This window comes from Manis javanica, chromosome 16, assembly GCF_040802235.1.
Source record: "Manis javanica isolate MJ-LG chromosome 16, MJ_LKY, whole genome shotgun sequence".
Taxonomy (NCBI): Eukaryota; Metazoa; Chordata; class Mammalia; order Pholidota; family Manidae; genus Manis; species Manis javanica.
In genome coordinates, this window is record NC_133171.1 from 30,486,613 (window position 1) to 30,506,540 (window position 19,928).

The 19,928-nt window shown below is 30.9% G+C and overlaps 1 protein-coding gene across 1 annotated transcript in view; it reads left to right on the top strand.

Annotated features, from left to right (window-relative positions):
- EYS (eyes shut homolog) overlaps nucleotides 1–19,928 on the top strand; it is a 1,533,253-nt gene that overhangs the window by 301,147 nt on the left and 1,212,178 nt on the right. Inside the window, 2 exon segments of the mRNA XM_073224289.1 lie at nucleotides 971–1,110; nucleotides 9,998–10,164. Of these exon segments, the coding sequence (XP_073080390.1) occupies nucleotides 971–1,110; nucleotides 9,998–10,164 (307 nt within the window).

Below are 19,928 nucleotides of genomic sequence, written 5' to 3' on the forward strand. Positions count from 1 at the left end.
TTTGTTTTATTATAATTATAATCTTCTAGAGCACTTTTATATTATCTAAATTATACATTTTCATGACAATTTGTTTTTATATACATAAAAATAACTTCTTGTAACTCTAAGAATATTATAGTTTTGATTGGTTTTAATTTTATTCTGTTCCAGTTATTGTCTCAGTTTCTGTAAGGACTTTGAATTATGGTTTGTTCTTTCTCATTTGGAATCTTTCTGCCAAATGTTGTATGATCATACTGAATGGTGAGAACCAAAGGAGAGTTTACTGGAAGCTTGCCATGTGAAATGGGCTTCGATGACTGTCAGCTCTATTAGATAGTTGCACGTTTACAGCTGGTGGTTCATTGGGAAAACCCCAATGAGCTTCATCACAATCTCATTTTTTATTTATCATAGATATTATTTCTAACTTTAGAGTGTAAAATAGCTAAATTATATCTGTACATATATATGCATGTATATATCTATACCTACGCATACACATACAAGCACACACATTCCCTTCCTTCTTCCTTCTTAGGAGACTAGAATAAGGTGCTGGCCAACTTTCTATTATAAGTATTTTAAGTATTTTTTCCAAATATCTTTTGAAATGGTTTCCTATGCAACAACAATACATAAAAAATACAAGTTATTTTTTCTATGAAATGTATCATGTTTATACTTATTATTTCATTTGTACACACATTAATTGGAAATTATTTGACACTTCATTTTTTTCTTGTAATGCATATCCCTGGAAATTTTGTCTTATTCTGTTGTTCTATTTCTCATTCCTTTTTAAAATGAGAGGGTTGGGCCTATTTTAAGTCTCATTCAAATTTAATGTTTATACATATAGATGCTTACTTTTTGGTTGGTGGTGTCAAATTGATATTATCAAGGAGTTTGACAACTACCTTTAGTAATTCAATGTGAATTCAAGTTTGTGAAATTTTATTTAATTTTTCATTAATTTGTTTGAAAGGATCTGAAGGTGAAAAATGTGAAGTGACGTCTAATACCTACTTCTTTGTTGATGCAAACTGCACTGACGATGTAGTGTATGTGAACAAATCTGAAGACCATGATTATGTATGTTGGTTCCCATGTGAAGGAACAATGGAGGTAAGGCAAATTCATATAGTAATTTCTCACATGTCTCTTTATCACATAATTATCTGACTTGAAAAAAAAAGCTAGAAATGTTAAGATGCAAATACAAGGTTCAAGAGGTGCATAACTTAAGTATAACTTCATGAACAAGTTCTCAACACTGTACTTGAAAATCTTTTTACTTCTTATAATATAAGGAGGTAATAAAGAGTTTTAACAACGATTTTTATCTCTAGTCATTTTTGAATTCTATTCATACTATTATTTGCTGACTGATTAAAACTGATCAAACACAGTTTTGATTATAACACCTTTTTGTTTAGAGATCATAAGGAACTAATATTGTCTGTGAGTCTGCTGCTATTTTGTTCCTTCAGTTTTGCTTCATTGTTATACTCCACAAATGAGGGAAAACATTTGGTATTTGTCTTCCTTTGCCTGACTTGATTCACTGAGCATAATACCCTCTAGCTCCATCCATGTTGTTGCAAATGGTAGGATTTGTTTCTTTCTTATGGCTGAATAGTATTCCATTGTGTATCTGTACCACATCTTCTTTATCCATTCATCTACTGATGGACACTTAGGTTGCTTCCATTTCTTGGCTATTGTAAATAGTGCTGCGATAAACATAGGGGTGCATCTGTCTTTTTCAAACTGGGCTGCTGCATTCTTAGGGTAAATTCCTAAGAGTGGAATTCCTGGGTCAAATGGTATTTCTATTTTTAGTTTTTGGAGAAACCTCCATACTGCTTTCCACAATGGTTGAACTAGTTTACATTCCCACCAGCAGTGTTGGAGGGTTCCCCTTTCTCCACATCCTCGCTTCACCAGCATTTGTTGTTTATAGTCTTTTCTATGTTGGCCATCCTTACTGGTGTGAGGTGATATATCTCACTGTGGTTTTAATTTGCATTCCCCTGATAATTAGCGACGTGGAGCATCTTTTCATGTGCCTGTTGGCCATCTGAATTTCTTCCAAGAAAGGACCAGTGGATACCAAAGGGGAAGAGTGGGGGAGTGAGGGAGGGAAAGGAGGGAGAAGGGGATTGTGGGGTACCATGATTGTTGCACATAGTATGTGTGTGAAGGGAGAAGACACAGTAGCTCATGGGGAAGACAGTGTAGCTCAGAGAAGACAAATAGGGACTCTGTGTCATCTTACTACACTGATGGGCAGTGACTGCAATGGGGTATGGGGAGGGGATAATAAGGGTGAATGTAATAACCACATTGTTTTTCTTTTGAAACCTTCAAAAGAGTGTATATCAATAATACCTAAATAAAAAAAACAAAAACAAAAAAACTATTGTCCTTTGAAATACATTTAAATCCAAAGGACATTTCTTTGGGAGATTTCTGTTCTCTGGGCAGTCTTACCATTAATATTTGCAAAGCCTAAGGCAAGACTATAAATATAGCTAAATAGTTTTCTGCATCTCCTTTCTCCTATTTCATCCCCATTTTTTACAAATGGGGGCAATATTTTCATATAAGTAACAATAAGAAAAAAAAACTTTAGGATCTTAATTTTAAATAAATAAGGAACTCTTTGTCAAAATGATTCGTGAATTTTCCAAAAAGTGTAGAGCAGCTCGCTGGTAGTCTAGGTGGTAGAATCCAAAAAATTTAGCTAAGAGAATATTTGTAACAATTTTTGGTATGACACAAACTTACTTCATCATTTTATAGAAAAATTTAACTTTATGTTTCCTGTATCATTCATATAAAAATTTCAGTGATGATTCATAATTTCATTTCATTATGAATATATCCATGAACACTGAGCCAACTTCATATAGTATATAACAAGTTACTGTTTGCTTCAAAAACAACCATCTAAAGAGGCATTACAAATACAAACAGAATTCAAATTCTTCAGTTCTTTTAAATTTCAAGCATGTCCATATATAAAATGTGTAAATCTATATTTTAATTCATAAACATATGCATTAAACTTAATATACCTTAGTATACTTTTAAATGTATGTATTTGTCAATCACAGATACATTACTGTTCACATAGTGATTACATTTTTATCTTTAAGATATTTGTAAGTTTATCAGCATATTAAAGAACATTATGTTAAGTTTACTAATTGTATACCTTCTCCTAGGAAACAAACAAGCAAATAATATTATTCTTTTGCATGCGTATTTCTATTCTCCATGTTCTTGTAAAATAATTACTAACTTTATATAAAGTAATATTCTTCAGGAAATGTAAAGACAGCAATCCAATAACTTGTAGCTACTTTATTTTTCATGATAATAATACACTTTAAACTATATTTACAAATTAATATACATATATATTTATATATGTATTTCAAATACCCAAAGATAATTCATTAGTTCAATTTATAATCAGTGTAAGGTCTTGATGTTGAACAAAGATTTGGAGTTTGCAATTTACACGATCATGTTAAGTCCTCATGATTTGTAGTATCATCAATAAAGAATTCTATTATATCAATGTAGTAGATTCAATAAGAATTCACAATATTAAACCCTTTAAAAATTATATCCATTATTAAAATTTCAAAGTTGTATTTTTACAGTCATAAAAAATTTGAGGAAACAATTACACAATAGTTCTTTAAAAGTCAAATTAAATCATTTCAATTGCCTAAGGAGTCATTTATTGGGAAAATTAAGCTCTTTTTAATGTAAATAAGCCTGTGTATCTATGTGTTTGAAAAATCAAGACTTTGAGTTTATGCCAAAACTTTAAGGGCCTAATTTCCTTTCATCTAAAAGACTAATTATATCATCCCCATACACAGGTACACATTTTCTGCTTTGTTAAATATTTCAAAGGAGAAACATAAATAAAGCAGAGTTAATCATTTTCCTTTTCTTTGTATTTTTGACCACTTATCTGAACAATAGTCCTAGAATGTATATATAATGATAGAAAAATCATTTGTGATCAATTAATTTAAGAAGTTTGCCAAGCAAAAAGAAAGGAAAAAGCAAAACTGAAGATGTAAAGGGGAGCTAGCTTCAGGCAGATATAAAATCATGATTTCTAATGGTTAATTATCTCCTCTCTGTGAAGAGTATAGAGGCAGAAAATATGGAGTGTATATGCAGAAAAACTAATTCTCACACACACACACAAACAACTTAGTATTGTGGACAGCTTAAACAATAACTCACATCCTGACAATTCCATACAGCCATATAATTAAAATCTTGTGCTTATTAATCCTAGAAGTATGAATGAAAGAGGGATTCTTGTGCATTAAATAAGTAATCTCTCTATTAGACTCCCAGGTGAAACTCATCTCATGGAAGTTTTTCTCTATTTGTTCTAATGCATCTGTCAAGTGTACAATCTCATTTATGTCAAAACTTTTTCAGAATGGCCACTGAAATTTCACATTGTCCTTTGAGAAATCATAACTAAAGAGATACATACACAGCATAAAACATGGAGGGATCACTGTGTGATGTTGAAGCCTGCGAGACTGAGGGGACCACATGGAAACTTACCTAGGTACTCGTGCAATATCACATCTCTAGAACCTGGCCAAGCATGAGCCATCATCCAGCCAAGGACCTGACACAAGTGTTTGCAAGATTTTGAAAAGGTGACTCAAGGAAAATTTTGTCCCAGCCACGCAGGCTGATACGACTGTCTGAACTCATCATTCATTTAAGTCATCTGGATGCTGAAGTTAGGGGACCCGTGTTTGTCCTCTCCAGAGAACATCCTCTTACAAATTCACTGGAGGAAGTGATGGTGATAGAGATTTCCTCTCTCTGTAGCTCAAATTGGATCACATAATCGAAGGATGCCTGAAGTGTTTCCTTATTCTTAAAAGACAAAATAAGTTAACATTCAGAACTTGATGAGAAGAAATTGGAGTTCAGACCTGATACTCTATCTATGCCACGGTCACCGTTGTAGAGAAGAATATCCAGTGGGCTCAAAGTAGCGCACCATTGGCAGCCGATTAGAGTCCTGAGCTTTGGTAGCGAGGGCATTTTAAGTGAATCTTTACAAAATTTTGTGTTTGTTCATTGTTGACCCTACAAAAAGCCACCATTTCTGTTAATCAAGAAAAGCTAATTCTTCTGGATTTACTGCAATGGGGAAGACAACATCTTAATAGAATCTCACTAGTGTCTCAGGAGGGAAAAAATATGGAAAAATATTGATATGCTTTAGAGGCTTGGTTGTTGGTGGTAGTGGGGTGGGAAACTGCAAGGACTGGTCAGAGCTTGTGAATAAAGCTTTGTGCTGGTGGACACAATGACAATGTGATGAGAATCTTAGAGTGAGTTAGATGTGCAAACTGTTAGTTTTGGTAAATAACTTAGTTTACCGTCTTACCTTCTAAGAATAAATATTTCATGGAACAAAGAGTAAAGTATTTTTGCTTTTTCTGAGTATTTTTTTAACATAGGACTTGAAGTTAGGTTCATTTCAGTTCTCACCATCAAGGACTGAAATTCACAAGTATTATTTCATTTTGTGTGTGTGTGTGTTAAGAAGTGTCCTCTCTTCAGGTCCTTGTTTAATGCAAACATTTATGGAAGGAAAGCACATAAATCTAAATGAGTTTTTCTTTTTTTCTATTCCTGCTACAAAAAGTTGATGAGATTATATATTATTATGAGTTACTGGGGACAGAGGATGCTTTCAAAACAACACAAAAGGGACAGAAGGATACTGAAAGTTGGAATGTAAAAGATCTTTAGCAAATTTAACCTATACTAAAAGTTGGCATATAAAAGATCTTTAGCAAATCTAACCTATTTCAGCATTTTTTCCTAGATCCAAACCAGTATAAATTGGACTTTAATTAATCTAATATATTTTTATTAGGCAAGAAAATGACCAAAACATTCTTGATTGTTCTCCTCACCTTGACTAAATTTAGATAGATTTCTTGACTCTAGTCCCCTGACTTCCTTTTTCATACAGCATTTACCTTAGAAAATTTGCAATTATAAATTCTCTCTCCACCCTTTTGAAATATAAGCAAATTTCCTCTCCCTGTCTTGCCATTTTTGGGACCCAGGAACTGTCTCTCCCAAGGACCGGGGAACTACCCTTTGAGATAACGCATGGAAGGAGGTGGCATCTCTGTCTTCTGGTCCTTTTCTAAGTGAAGGAGCCGAGCTTCAGTGGACGTCAATGAGCCTGCTGATTTGCCTGATGAAAGTCCTGCTCACAGAGTTCGGGAAAAATTCAGCAAGACCTTGATGTGGTTACACATCTCATTGATCCATTCCTCCCTTGATTTCCTTCAGCACTTTTCCGTCACTTCACGCTGTCTCTTAAAATCCCTCCCATCTTTTATTTCAGTAAAGTTGAGTTCCATCTCTCTCCTCCATTGCAGTAGTCTTGAATAAAGTATTTCTTGCCTATTTAACTTTGTCTGTTGCAATTTTGACTTTGACTAATACTTTTCTAAGAATCTAGGTTTCTACTTATCATGATGAAGTCACTCATTCGTATCTCTGAAGTCTCCTCACAAGCCTATTTAATTAACAAAGTTGTAAAATATATGTATATTAGGCTTCAGAGCAGTTTTCCTAAAAAGTGATTTTTACTAATATGGCAATTAAAATATAATTTATAGAAAATATGTTATTTCATGAAATGATAGGTTTAACTAGAATTGTTTACTTACATATGCAAAATATCTTTTCAGAAGTATGCTGTAAATATTCTTCATGTTGCTTAATTTGTATCCACCAGAAATTAATTTTGTGCAATCATATTGTGTTATATACATATGTCATTATTAATAAGGAATCCCAGATGTTTTATTTTATCTCTATTCTTCTTGGGAAGAAAAAATTATTCACTGCCCAGATTTGTAATGTTATTACATTCCTTCATCAAACAAACATTTTTAATCGCAAGAATAAAATATCATCCCCATTATTGGATTCCTTAAGTAGATTCCTTTATTCTCTATAGATTCAAATATTGAGAAATCTTTACCCTGAATGTGCAAGGTAGATTCAACTTTTTATATATCCACTGATACATTTGCTGTCTTACAAGATACCTCTTCTTATCTCTGAATTTAATTTTAGAAAACTTAAATTCTGGTAGAATACTAGACTATATGAACAGACAAGAAACCCTGTTGAAATACCAAATTAAGTAATTCTTGGTGCAGCATTGCTTTGTAGATATAGTAAATAATGGCTGTAAAGATGAATAAACCACCTTCAACATATAATGAGTCTTAAAGCTTTAAGTATAATTTATGTGTTCATATCACAACAGTTAGATAAAGGATGGTTTGGTTTTTGATTTCTTATTTTAAGGAAAATCCTTTATTTACCAATTTTCTTTTAGTTATTCAGATTTTCTTAAATCACAGTAATAGTTATTTTGAAAATAAAGCAAAAAAGGAAAGTATATCATCATGGGAAATAATAGTCTACTATAGTCTCATTTCTGCACTGTTATTCTTGTTAAAACATTATTTTTCAATATTTTATTTTTGAATTATTTAGTGACCTAGATTTATAATAACTAAAAGTAGAATGACTCTTTAGTGTATGGCTTTTTTTCTTAATCATAAAATAGAAAATTATGCATGTTTTTATGTTTTCCTGAAGAAATAAAAAATTAAGCATACATGAATGTTCACAGTTTATAGGCTTTGAGTGTAGTTAACTGTGTCTAATATTTTTCTTTGTGTTTTGTTGAATCATCCCAGACTATACTGAAAATATAGAAATAAAAACTGTGGGTTTATCCAATATCTGGGAAACATTGATCTTTGTCACCCTTTGCATGGGCCAAATGGAGTCAACACACATACTCCTGACTAGATGGTGAAACAAGCAACATGACCAAACAGGAAAGATAGAGCAGGTGCTGCGGGGGTTGGGGGGGTGCAGCAAATGCAAGAGCTGCTGCCAGAGATCCAAGTCCAAGTCTAAGTGACAAGAAGGTGGTGACCATACAGAACGGCCGTCACCTGAGAGACCCCACTGGGCAGTGCAGCCTGGTCTCCAACTTTTTTGAAAACCTACGTAATTTCCTCCCTATGAGCAGACCGTCTACATAGTTAGTTAAATGGGACTATGAATGCTGTAGTACAATAATAATATATTTAAAAATTTAGAACTTATACCAAGAAGTTAAGAAAAACTACTGTGTCTATGTGTGTATATAGAACACAAGTAGAATGAGGTTTTAGAATATGACTAATTATATTGTTTTCATAATTAAATCAACTTACAGGACTTTCAAGATCAATGAGATAATAAATTTTTTTCCAGTATAACCTTTACAAAACAGTATAGAACCACAAGGAGAAAAAACAAAGCCACTAATCACTGGTGTTTATATAGATTCTACTTACGGGTAATTTGGGGTTTTGGTGTTTTATATTTTCCATTCTGTTGAAGGTGGAGAATTTGTATTTTTTGGTTCTTTATGTAGTATAGTAGAACAATTGAAAAATTATGAATAAACTTTATTGGTTATAAAATATAGTATTACATCAAAGTTAACTTCCTAATTTGATAATTTTACTGAAGTAATTAAATAATTTCCTTACTTTCATAAGAAACAGACACTAAAGTAATTGAGGATGAAGTACAATACAATTACATATTTCAGAAAACAAAACTAATAAAATATATACGTATATGTACATACAAAAATATTTTAATCTGTATATTTGGAGAGAGACTAATAAAAGTGTCATAAAATTCTATTCATGGTTTCTGATATAAGGGCTCAATTTACCTTTAAAGCCAATTATAATAGTGCTTCTTTAAGAAACTCTACAATACCCTCTGCCTGTAGGAAATGATTCCATCTCTTATAGTAAAGGATGATTTTTCTGAAGTACAAATACATAGACATACAGACACAGAGAAAGTTTATAGATTCAATTATAACATTTTAGCCATGGTTAAGGTAAATAACATTTGAGAAAAAAAACTCATTTGTCCAGGTCAAAGAACTGTTCTCCTTCCTAGTGGACTTGAAATTCTTAATTGACTTGAGCTCCAAATAGAAAAATGAAAAAATAGATTCTCAGTTGATTCTTACCCAACAGAGATTAGATCTCTCTAAATTGTTAATTTATCATGAAAGGATCAGACCATGAAACCAAATTCCTAATTGTTGCCACTGATGGGAAATAACTTATTGGGTATTAATAAACAAAAATTGTAAGGAAAACATGAAAGTATTAAGAGGAAAATATAAAAAAAAAAGATTATCAAAGGTCTAAGGCTGTTTTGAATTCACTTCTTAGAGCTAAGAAAAAAATACACCAGAGTTTAGGCTTTCATAAGAGGAGCTCTTATCTGGTGACAGAGTTCAATTGATTCTATCAGGTAATCCATTGAGCATATTTGTGGAAGACCCCCAAACAGTTAAAATGATAATTCTTTTTAAAAAGGTAAAAATATGACTTGTGAGCAAATATAAATTAAGCATGTGTTAAGGATTTAATTTGAATCATTTTTAATAAGGGATACAGTAGAATGTTAGCTCATGGTGGACTCAAAGAATTCACCCAAGGAGGAACTATACTTAGTGATACAGGAAATAGGCTTTTCATGAATTTGATTCTCAATTTAATGTATTTCTATCATGTCAGTTAACATTCAAGCAGTCTATAAAAATTTGATTAAAATAAAATTTTAAAAATATTTCAAAAACTATTGTATAATCAATGTTGATGTATTTAACTTTATTATATATTTCTGTCATTATTTGAGTATGAACTAAATATGATTGTTGAAAATGGTTGTGACACAAATAAAACCTGAATTTATTTTACTTTTGGTAAATGAACACATGAATTTAAGAAATAAAAGAAATCATGAAATATGAACTTTAAAATTGTATATTGTAATGTGGGATATTTTAAAAATTCTTATTTCTTATGTTTTACAGATGTGTGCAAATGGGTGCAACTGTTTGACAGAAGAAGAAAATAAGGGATATTGGTGTTTATGTATTCCCAGATGGCCTGGCAAAATGTATCTGGAAAATACCACTGACTATCAAGAAAGTGGGTGTCAACATGAAGCTACTTATAAAGATGAAATTAATAGATACAGGTATTTATGCATCATTTGACCAAAGAATATTACCTATTTATCATAAAGTTACAATTGTACTGATAAGCCATAATTGAACTTTTTTATAATACTTAATAATAATCCTTTTTATTTAAAATGATTGGGGTTCACATATCAAACACATACATGTGTATTTACTATATATTACATAATGTATATTATATTATGTGTAACAATATTATCTCAAAAAAGAGAGGAAAAGAAAATAACCTTACACAGGAGCAATTTTGCTATATCACACTAGAATTAAGTTAGTATCTGTGGTAAATTAAATCTGTTGGTAGATTATGATATGTTAAGGTATACATGGTAAATCCCAGAGCAACTATTAAGAAAAAAGCTCAAATAATACAGTAAAAATAGCATTACAGGTAATAAAAATTTGGCCATGACATGTCTTTTTTATACCTCTATTCTTCTGATACTGTTTTCCTTTGTGTTCAGTAAATATTTCCCTTTTCCATAAAAAGGAAAATATTTCCCTTTTCCATAAAAAGGAAAATGGCAGACAGAAATCGAACTATATCAGTAACATCATTAAAATCAAATGGTTTACAAAATTAAGAAGAAAAATAGAATAAAATGGTTTAAAAATCCAATCAAATGTCACAGATTTTCAAGCTAGATAATTTCTGGATATAGACAAGTATATGCCATCTATAAGAGACACATTCTACAATTAAATGTACAAATAGGGTGAAAGTAAAAGGATGGAAAAAGACATACCATTCAAACAGCAATCATAGAAAGCTGGAGTATCTATAATAATCAGACAAAATAGACTTTAAAAGAAAACCAATAATATTTATAATGATAAAAGAGTCAATCCCGTAGGTGACATAGCAATTATAAACATATATGCACCTAACAACAGAGACTCAAAATGCATGAAACAAAACCTTACAGAATTGAAGAGAGAAATAATCAATTCAACAATAACAGTTGGAGACTTCAATATTCTATTTTTAGAAGTGGATGTAACCTTTGGTAAAAATGAGGAATTATATACAAGATCTGAATAATACTATAAATCAACTAAAACTAGCAGGTACCCATAGAACATTCCATTCAACAACAGCAGAATAACATTCTTCTTAAATACTCATGGAACATTTTTCCAAGATGGATCATATGCTAATACAAGGTGTGATATGTTTCTAAAGAGTGAAATAGTAAAATGTGTTTCCCAACTACAGTGAAATGAGAATAAATAGCTGTAAATGCCTATGATAGAAAACAAGGAAGATCCCAGTCAGTATCCTAACCATCACCTTGACACATGAAAGGGATAAAATTAAACATGAAGCAAGCCAAGGAAAGAAATCATAAACTGTAGATGAAATTAATTAAATGGAATATAGATAAATGATAGAAAAATCAACAAAACCAAAAGTCTGTCCTTTGAGAGGATTAACAAAATAAATAGACCTTATGTATACTATAAAAAACAACAAAAAGAGGGAAGAATCAAATTACCAAAATCCAGAATGAGAGAAAGGACATCATTACTGAAATTACAGAAAGGAAAAGGATTATAACAAAACACTATGAACAGTTGTATACCCCAAAATTTAGGTAACTATGATAAGATGGGGGCATTCCTAAAAAAATACAAACTATTGAAAATGACATGAGAGGAAATAGAAAACTTGAATAGATCTATTACAAGTAAAAAACAAAATCTAAGTTAAAAATCCAACAAACAAATAAAAATTCAAACTAAGAAATGGCCACATACAATTACAGCACAACAAAGCCAACCATATATGCAAAGGATTATACACTATAACCACGCGGGATTTATCACAAGAATGAAAGGTTCATTTAACATTCTAAACTCAATTTTCATAATATATCACATAAATAGAATAAAGAGAAAACAAATGATAATTCCAATAGATGCAGGCTTAAAACTGTATCCAATAGCTCTTCATGGTAAAAACAATCATCAAATGAAGAGCACAATAGAACTTCCTCAACCTGATAAAGAACATTAAAAAAAGAAAAAAAAAAACATAAGCAACATTCCATTTAATGATGGGAGAATGGAAATGCAAATAAAAACAAGATAACTTTTATATCCACTAGTAATATGATAACAAAGATTAATTAAAAGTATTGGCCATGGTGAGGATTTAGAGAAATTGGAAACCTCACACATAGCTTGTGGAATATAAAATTATGTATGCAGTTGCTTTGAGAAAAAGTCTGTTCCTCAAAAGTTTAATCATCAACTTTCTATATGAACCAGCAACTCCACTTGTAGTGTATACTTAAGAGAAATGAACATACATGTCCACACAAAAACTTCTACATGAGTATTTGCAAAGTTTTATTCACAATAGTCAAAAAGTTTAAAAACTGAAATGTTCATCAGCTGTTGATGAATGGATAAATAAAATGCACTCTATTCATACAATGGAATATTATTCAGCCATAAGAAAGGAATAGATTAGTAATACATTCCATAACATGGATGAACCTTGGAAGTCTTATACTATGGTAAAGAAGGCAGTCACAAATGATACAGGCAATAGAACTCAATAAATATTTACTTCATGAAATGATGCTTTTTCAGGATTTTTTTTTTAGTAAAAACACTATCCTATATTTGTGACATGACTGCATTGTTTTCTGACTTTGTTTTTCTTTGTTTATGGTAATATTCCTTTGATAGCTAGAAACTCTTATAATTTTTGCAGTTAAAATTATCAATAATTTTATAGCTTCTTGACCTTATCTAATAATTAATACTAAGATGGAAATGGCAAAATTTGCAAATATAAGAACTTCATGTAAAAAAGTACTTATACCACTCACAATATCTAGAAATTATTACAGTGTATATCACCTACTATAAAAGCAAAATACATATAAAATCCCAGAATTAACTTTCAAAAAATATTCTAATTCTCTATAAAAAATTGATTACACTATTAAATTCAGTTAAAGAGAGAAAATAATAGATGTTCTGAACACATTGAAATGTAATCCATGAGTTTAAATATTATGCCTTACCTTAGCCAAGGATCCCTTCCCAAGTTAAATCACACCTTCAGTACTATACCTAAAACACTGCATGCCATTTTAGACTTGTTCAACATGCTCAAAAAACTGTATAAAAAATAGTATTTTATCAATATTTAAGTCATCTTTGAAAAGGAAGAGCAATGTGGTGGGACTTCATGTGCCATCTGGTATGACAATTACAAAACCCATATGGTGCCATTGTGAAAACAAACAGTTGGCCAACAGGGACCTTTAAGAACAAGCCATGTACATACAGGCCCTTGACAGGTGAGAAATTGGCCCATCACTTAATGGGAATACACAGGATGCTTTAGTAAATGGTAGGGGGGGTGCTAAAAATCCGTGATAAAACCACAAAGTTTCAAACCATATTTCTGTAGAGTCAGGAGGCTTGTTTAAATATAGTTTTATGTGAATTTGCCACAGAAATATATTTTGATCAGGGTTTTCTTAAATTGTTTCTGAATCAGGAGGTCTAATGATTATAAGTTCCAAGACTATCATATTTTCTGCCATGATATCAGTGACATTTTTATTAAGAAGCTGAATTTCTTGTTTTATGTTTATTTTTAATTTTCGAGGTTCTATGCAAACTTTTCTGCCTTCTGGGCAAGTTTTTGTGCTACATTTACCTTTCAGGGGAAAAAACAGAAACTGCACGTAAAACTGGCTGTGTGTGTGTGTGTGTGTGTGTGTGTGTGTGTGTGTCTGTGTGTTTGGCTAGTCTTGATAACACTAAACCACATTTCTTTAGTGGCTGGATCACTTTGACAATTGCATTTATATACATTGATTTTTTTTTCCTGTTTATTGTGCCCTGGAAAGTGAGATAATCCTGCTAAGCTTTATAGTAACATAGTATAGAGGCCACTACTTAATTCATTTAAACAATTCTAAAGTAGATATCACTGTAGTCTCTATATGCATGCCAAAAATTAATTATAATAAGCTTCATTAAAGGAAACACTTGTATAATTAAATTTTAATTATAATAAGGGTCGAAACTTAGCTAATGTATACATGATTATCTCTCACATATCTTTTTTTTTCTTTTGGGTGCAAACTAATGCATGTATCATGCATATAAAATCAAAGTTTGACTGTATTATAGATTTAGGCACTTTGACTTTTCATGCTTTAGTTTCATATGTCAAACAATAAAAATGTTGTTGTGCATGTTATATGATTTTGTGTTACCTGGGCCAGATTTATATTTTACTTCATAATATCTAAATAGCTTTTTATAGGTCTAACCTTTTTACATTGCTTTTCAAATTATCTTCTAAGACTTGGAATTTCATGGAACTGTTTATAAGAACCTTTAAAATGACCTTTCTCTTGAGCACACCTCAGTTTTAAGATACATCTGGTAATTACATAGTCAAATAATATTAATGAAGCATTCACTGTATATAAGGCATATGGATCATAATCTTAGGACTCAGGGTAATAAGTAGAATAATATATTTAGTTTCTTCCATACCTAGATTATTTTCCATTAAAAACCTAAATGATGAAAAAAAGTATTAAGTCACAGTGTTTAAAAATGAGACCGTATCTTTAAAGACTTTCACCTAATTTTTTCTTTGTCCTTTTAATCATGTCATTCACCTGTTTAAAATTTTAGTACAATTGAAATTGATTTATTTAGTAATTAAGTTACTAATACATTTATGAAGTTCTTTAGTACAATTTATTTTCTATGAAATTATAAGAATATTTAAGAATTATAAATAATTTATGTGGGACACTAATTTTGTTGACTTTTTTAAAATAAGATTGATATACTTGCTGCTGAACAGCTCTCAACTTAATAGCAATTTATCTTAACACTTAACACTGGGTATCCATATAAACCTATACATCAATATTTACATGCATATTATTATGATAACAAAATGCTTGACATCTAGTGCATGATTGTGTGAAAAGGGGTGAGTGCATTAGTACACTAGAGAAAGTTATTTTAGATGCATAGTTTTCAATGGGGTGATTTTGCATTCTTGGGATATTTTGGAAATCTCTAGGGTCATTCTAATATTCACTAAAATTGGCTGAAACAGCTGGCATTTTAGCAGGTGAATGTAAATTATGAGTGTTACAAATCCTTTAATGCATAGAATAGTTCCATGGCACACAAAAAAGTGCTCCATAGTTGGTACAATTTCCAAAGCCCCAACATACCTTAATGTGGATAAAAAAGGTTTTTATACATATCTGAGCCAGTATCTTTACTTCATTTCACATACTGACAGAAAGTTTTTCAAAATTTTAATCATCACTGGATTTTTGCCTCAATGAAACCTCCATGTTAATCAAGGAAAATTTGTTGATTCAGACATTTATTAGAATTTGTTAACCATAAGGGAAAATCATCATCCTACTTGAATTTCTAATGCCAAATTCCTATGATCAGTCTTCTGTGTTTAGGTACCACACCTATGGTAATTCTGTGAGTCACACCTTTGAAAACTTAGTTAGCTACCAGAGAGTATTACTTTTATAGCCCAGAAAATCAATGAGATTGCAACTCCATTTTGCCTCATGTCAATTAAATAGCAAATTTAAAGTTGCTCCCATCACTTGATTTTAGTCCATTCTGTATCTTTCACTGAATAGTGATTGCAGACACCAGTTGAGTTCGGCTAACATATGTACTATAAAGGAAACTCAATAAATCTATAGGACAGCCACACAATGAAAGGACAAAAACAAAGATTTCTGTCTCTGAAAGGATAAAAATTAGTGTAGTTCCTGGAATGCAGTGAACAATGGACTATTTCCTCATTGTGTTCTTCTAAGATCAAATTCCCCTGAGATTGATTGCTACAGACTGAAGAAGGTGGGGACGATTAACTGACCACCAAGTTAAAACTATGAGCAATGGAGCAAGGAGAATCACCCAAAAGAAAACTGAAATGTCATTACCAGAAGAGGGAACCCAGGCAGGCAAAGACAACTAATGGCCCTATTTTGCACAACAGTTCAAACATTCAAAAGAGTTGATGAAAATTAAAATACTTATCATTACAGTCACTAAAGACTAAATCAACAATAAAAATAAAATCAAGATAAACATGACATTGTAGAAATAAAATTCACTGGAAGACTTTAGAAATCTTCCAGAGTTCAGAGGAATGGGGAAACCAAGCTGGTCAGTATTAGTATAAAGAACAGCAATGCAAACATAATGGGGAACCCAACCGCAAATAAGTTCTTCAAAGTCCAAACAACAAACTCGGCACTGTTGCCCATTTTTACTCTTTTCCACCCATTAATGGAAATGGCATCTATTCCCAATATAACTAATCTCTACACCTGTGTTCTAGGTCCAATCTTACTGACTTTTCAAGGATCACCTTCTATTTATGAAATCTCTCTTTTTCAGCGTGATATGTGTAAATACTTTGTATATGTTGCACCTATCTTCTCAATATTTAAACACAATCAATTTAAACCCTACCAAGTGTTAAAATGTAAAGTTAAAGCCATTCTAAAGAATATTCAGGTGGATTAATGAAGCATAAATTTTAGTCAGTCAGAAGTATATGTGTATGTATATGTGTCTATGTTTGCAGTTATTTTATGAGACTTGTAGAATTTCAACTAGTGAGAAAATGATAGAATATTCCAATAAGGGTACTTTCACAATCAGTTAGGCACTTAGAATATCAAACTTACACCAAAATTAATTTCAGATAAAATAAAAATTATACAGTTAAAATATATAGATGAATAAGTAAATATGTAAATGAAACCACACCAATTAACTTAAAGGAAAGATTTTGTTATATAGCTGTGGTCTGCTTTAAGGACTGCTTTAAGTATGATGTCAAATAAAACTCCAAGGAAAATTTTAATTGAAATTGTTCAATATGTTTAAATGCTTTATATAGCACAATGTCATGAAGAAAAGTGGCAATTAGAAAATATTTTCCCAAGGATTGAAAAGTATGACTATTATTGAGAGATGATATTCTATGCTTATTTGCCTGTCAATTCTAGCCAAGCCCTTATATTAAAACAAGAAATAATTTTGGAGGAATCATTACTCTAAAATTATGGATATATGGTTTTATGTATAATCACCTTCATATATCATATATTATTATCAAATACATTTCTATTGATATTTTGAGTGATTTTCCATTGATAGTTCTATTGCTATAAATTGATGTGAGATTGATATTTTAAAATGGTAATCTCATAATAAAAACTTAAAGGCTTATATAAATATAAAAAAGTACTAATTATTTTCTATAACAATTTACAGAATTTATTAATTACAGAAATTATAACAAATTATATAATAGTTTACAGGCACTGATCAAAATAATTTGCTTATTAAACTGCAATTATCAAATACTTTTTTCTAATTTATTAATACCATAGGAATTTCTTAGGAACTTAACAAACATATTTTCAGTGTATTCAGTAGGGCATATTACTCATCTAAACTGATCTTTCTGTACAATAGGCAAACTTAAAATATAATTGGCCAAACTCTAGAAATACTACAGTGATACATAGAAGTTGCAAGTTCCTCTTTAAGTAAATAAAATAAAACAAACAAAGAAAACCCAGAATTTTATTCAGCACAAGAATCTTGTCAATAATAAAGGGAAAAGCTCCAGAAATGAATTGCAGGTGTGTGTGGAGTTTATATAAAAGTGGATATAAAATTAAGTAATCCTGAAATCATGATTATATATTTTATACCAAAAATAAACTTAGGAACAAGGACATTAGGATGAAGTGTGCGTGTATCAATTTTCTTATTTTTCGTAAAAAGAATACAGCAAGAGAGAGGTAAGTTTAATTTGAAATTAGAAAGAAAATCAACAGAATTAATAAAACTAAGCTACAATGAACCGAAGTTATGAGAAAGAGAAAAATGTGAAGATATACAAATACTCTAATTTTCTCATCTAATAGCAATACATCAGTAGATAATCTCTGAAACTGTTCAGTCAAGAGATAGAGGACCAGTCAGATTATATAAATTTAAGATGATCAAGTCTGACAAATACTGCAAATTTTAAGATCTAAATCTGTAACTTCACAGGTTAATTCATAAAACAAAGAAATCAAATGCAATTTACATAGCTAACAGAAAACCAAAAGAATTTCTCTCTTTCACATACACCCTGATATCTGTAATTAATGTCTATTAAAATAGCTCAAGTATAGATCTAAAACATACCTAATTCTTTGTGGTTCAGACTACTCAAAACAATTTTACTTAGAAAGGTTAAAAGAAATAGATTAGGAAAAAAAATAACAGAGAGGTGCAAATTAAAACAAGGTGGGAACTACAAACTCTATAGCTAAACATAATATCATTTGTAAAATTCAAGACAGAAAGTGTGAAAACAAATATAAAGTAGTCTGCATTTAGCTTTATGTTGACGTACAAATAACACTTTCATTGGGTCATTGATGTCAGTCTTAATGTAGGTTTTAGAGAGTGTTTAAGAATATGATCAAGTGAAAATATGACAGGAAAATCATAGTAAAAATAGCTAGCTTTTCCCAACCAGACTGATAAGAATTAAAATGTTTTGTGATGCCTAGAGCTTCTCAGAGTTTGGGGAAACCAGTATTCTTAAAATCAGAGATGAAAGTGCAAGCTGTCACTGCCTTCCTAGGGAGCACTTTGGTGAGATCTATTAAAATTAAAAGTTATATTCCTTTCGAATAAGGCCAATTGTACAAGAGATTTTCCTATGGGTGCTCTTTTTAGAATCCATCAAAATATATTTATACAAGGACTTCCATTTCTATATATATAAAGAAAAATTCTGAATAACTACAGTTTCTTCAGAACATAAAATATTGTGATATATTCATTCAGTGGAACATTTGCAACCTTTGAAAACAACATGTACTTAGATTGATATCCAGGATATATCATTAAAGGAAAAGTGAAAGTTCAGAGCATCATATATGACCAGGAAATGATCTTTTCTTTTAATTAAAAATATAGAATATATAAATAAATATATAGAGTCAGTAAGTAGATAGGTTGATGCAGAAATGTTAATGTTAACCAATAATGGAATGAACAAAACTTTGTAAATACTCATCAAACATTTTTAAAATTTGACTATATTGTGTTAAAATTTGAAAAGTAAAAAATAAGGACCAAGTGGACAGTTTTTTAAATGAGAATATATCAAATTATTAAAAGGTGAATGAAAAAAAATTTCTCTTGAAGACTTAATATTCTCTTTAAAACTTAATAAAACAAACAGCAAGTATACAAAACACAAGAATCAAGTCAAGTATCCCTCTGTGTCCCTCAGTTTGCATCTCTGTTCTGGACTTTACCCAGATACTGAAGCTGACTTATTCCCAGTAGCTAAGAAGACCTCCAGATGTGTATAATAAGTTTTTCAAATTTGTCATGGCCAAATGCATATTCCTGGTTTCTAAACAAAATGTCCTCCTGCCAAATCTTCCTCTTAGTAAAGAACACCACAGTCTCCAAACTGCTAATACCTAAAAGGAAGGAGTTATTCTAAAGTAATTTCTTCTCCTATCTCCTATAATTAATCTATTAGTAAATATTGCGCGTTCTTTTCCCAAAATATATCCTGAAATGGCAAGTCCTCACAATCTGCAAGGTTCCAAGTTTCTTACAATTATCATATCTTTCTGGATCATTGCATCATTTCCTGATTTATTAAGCTTTTATTGAATTAGAGATTAAT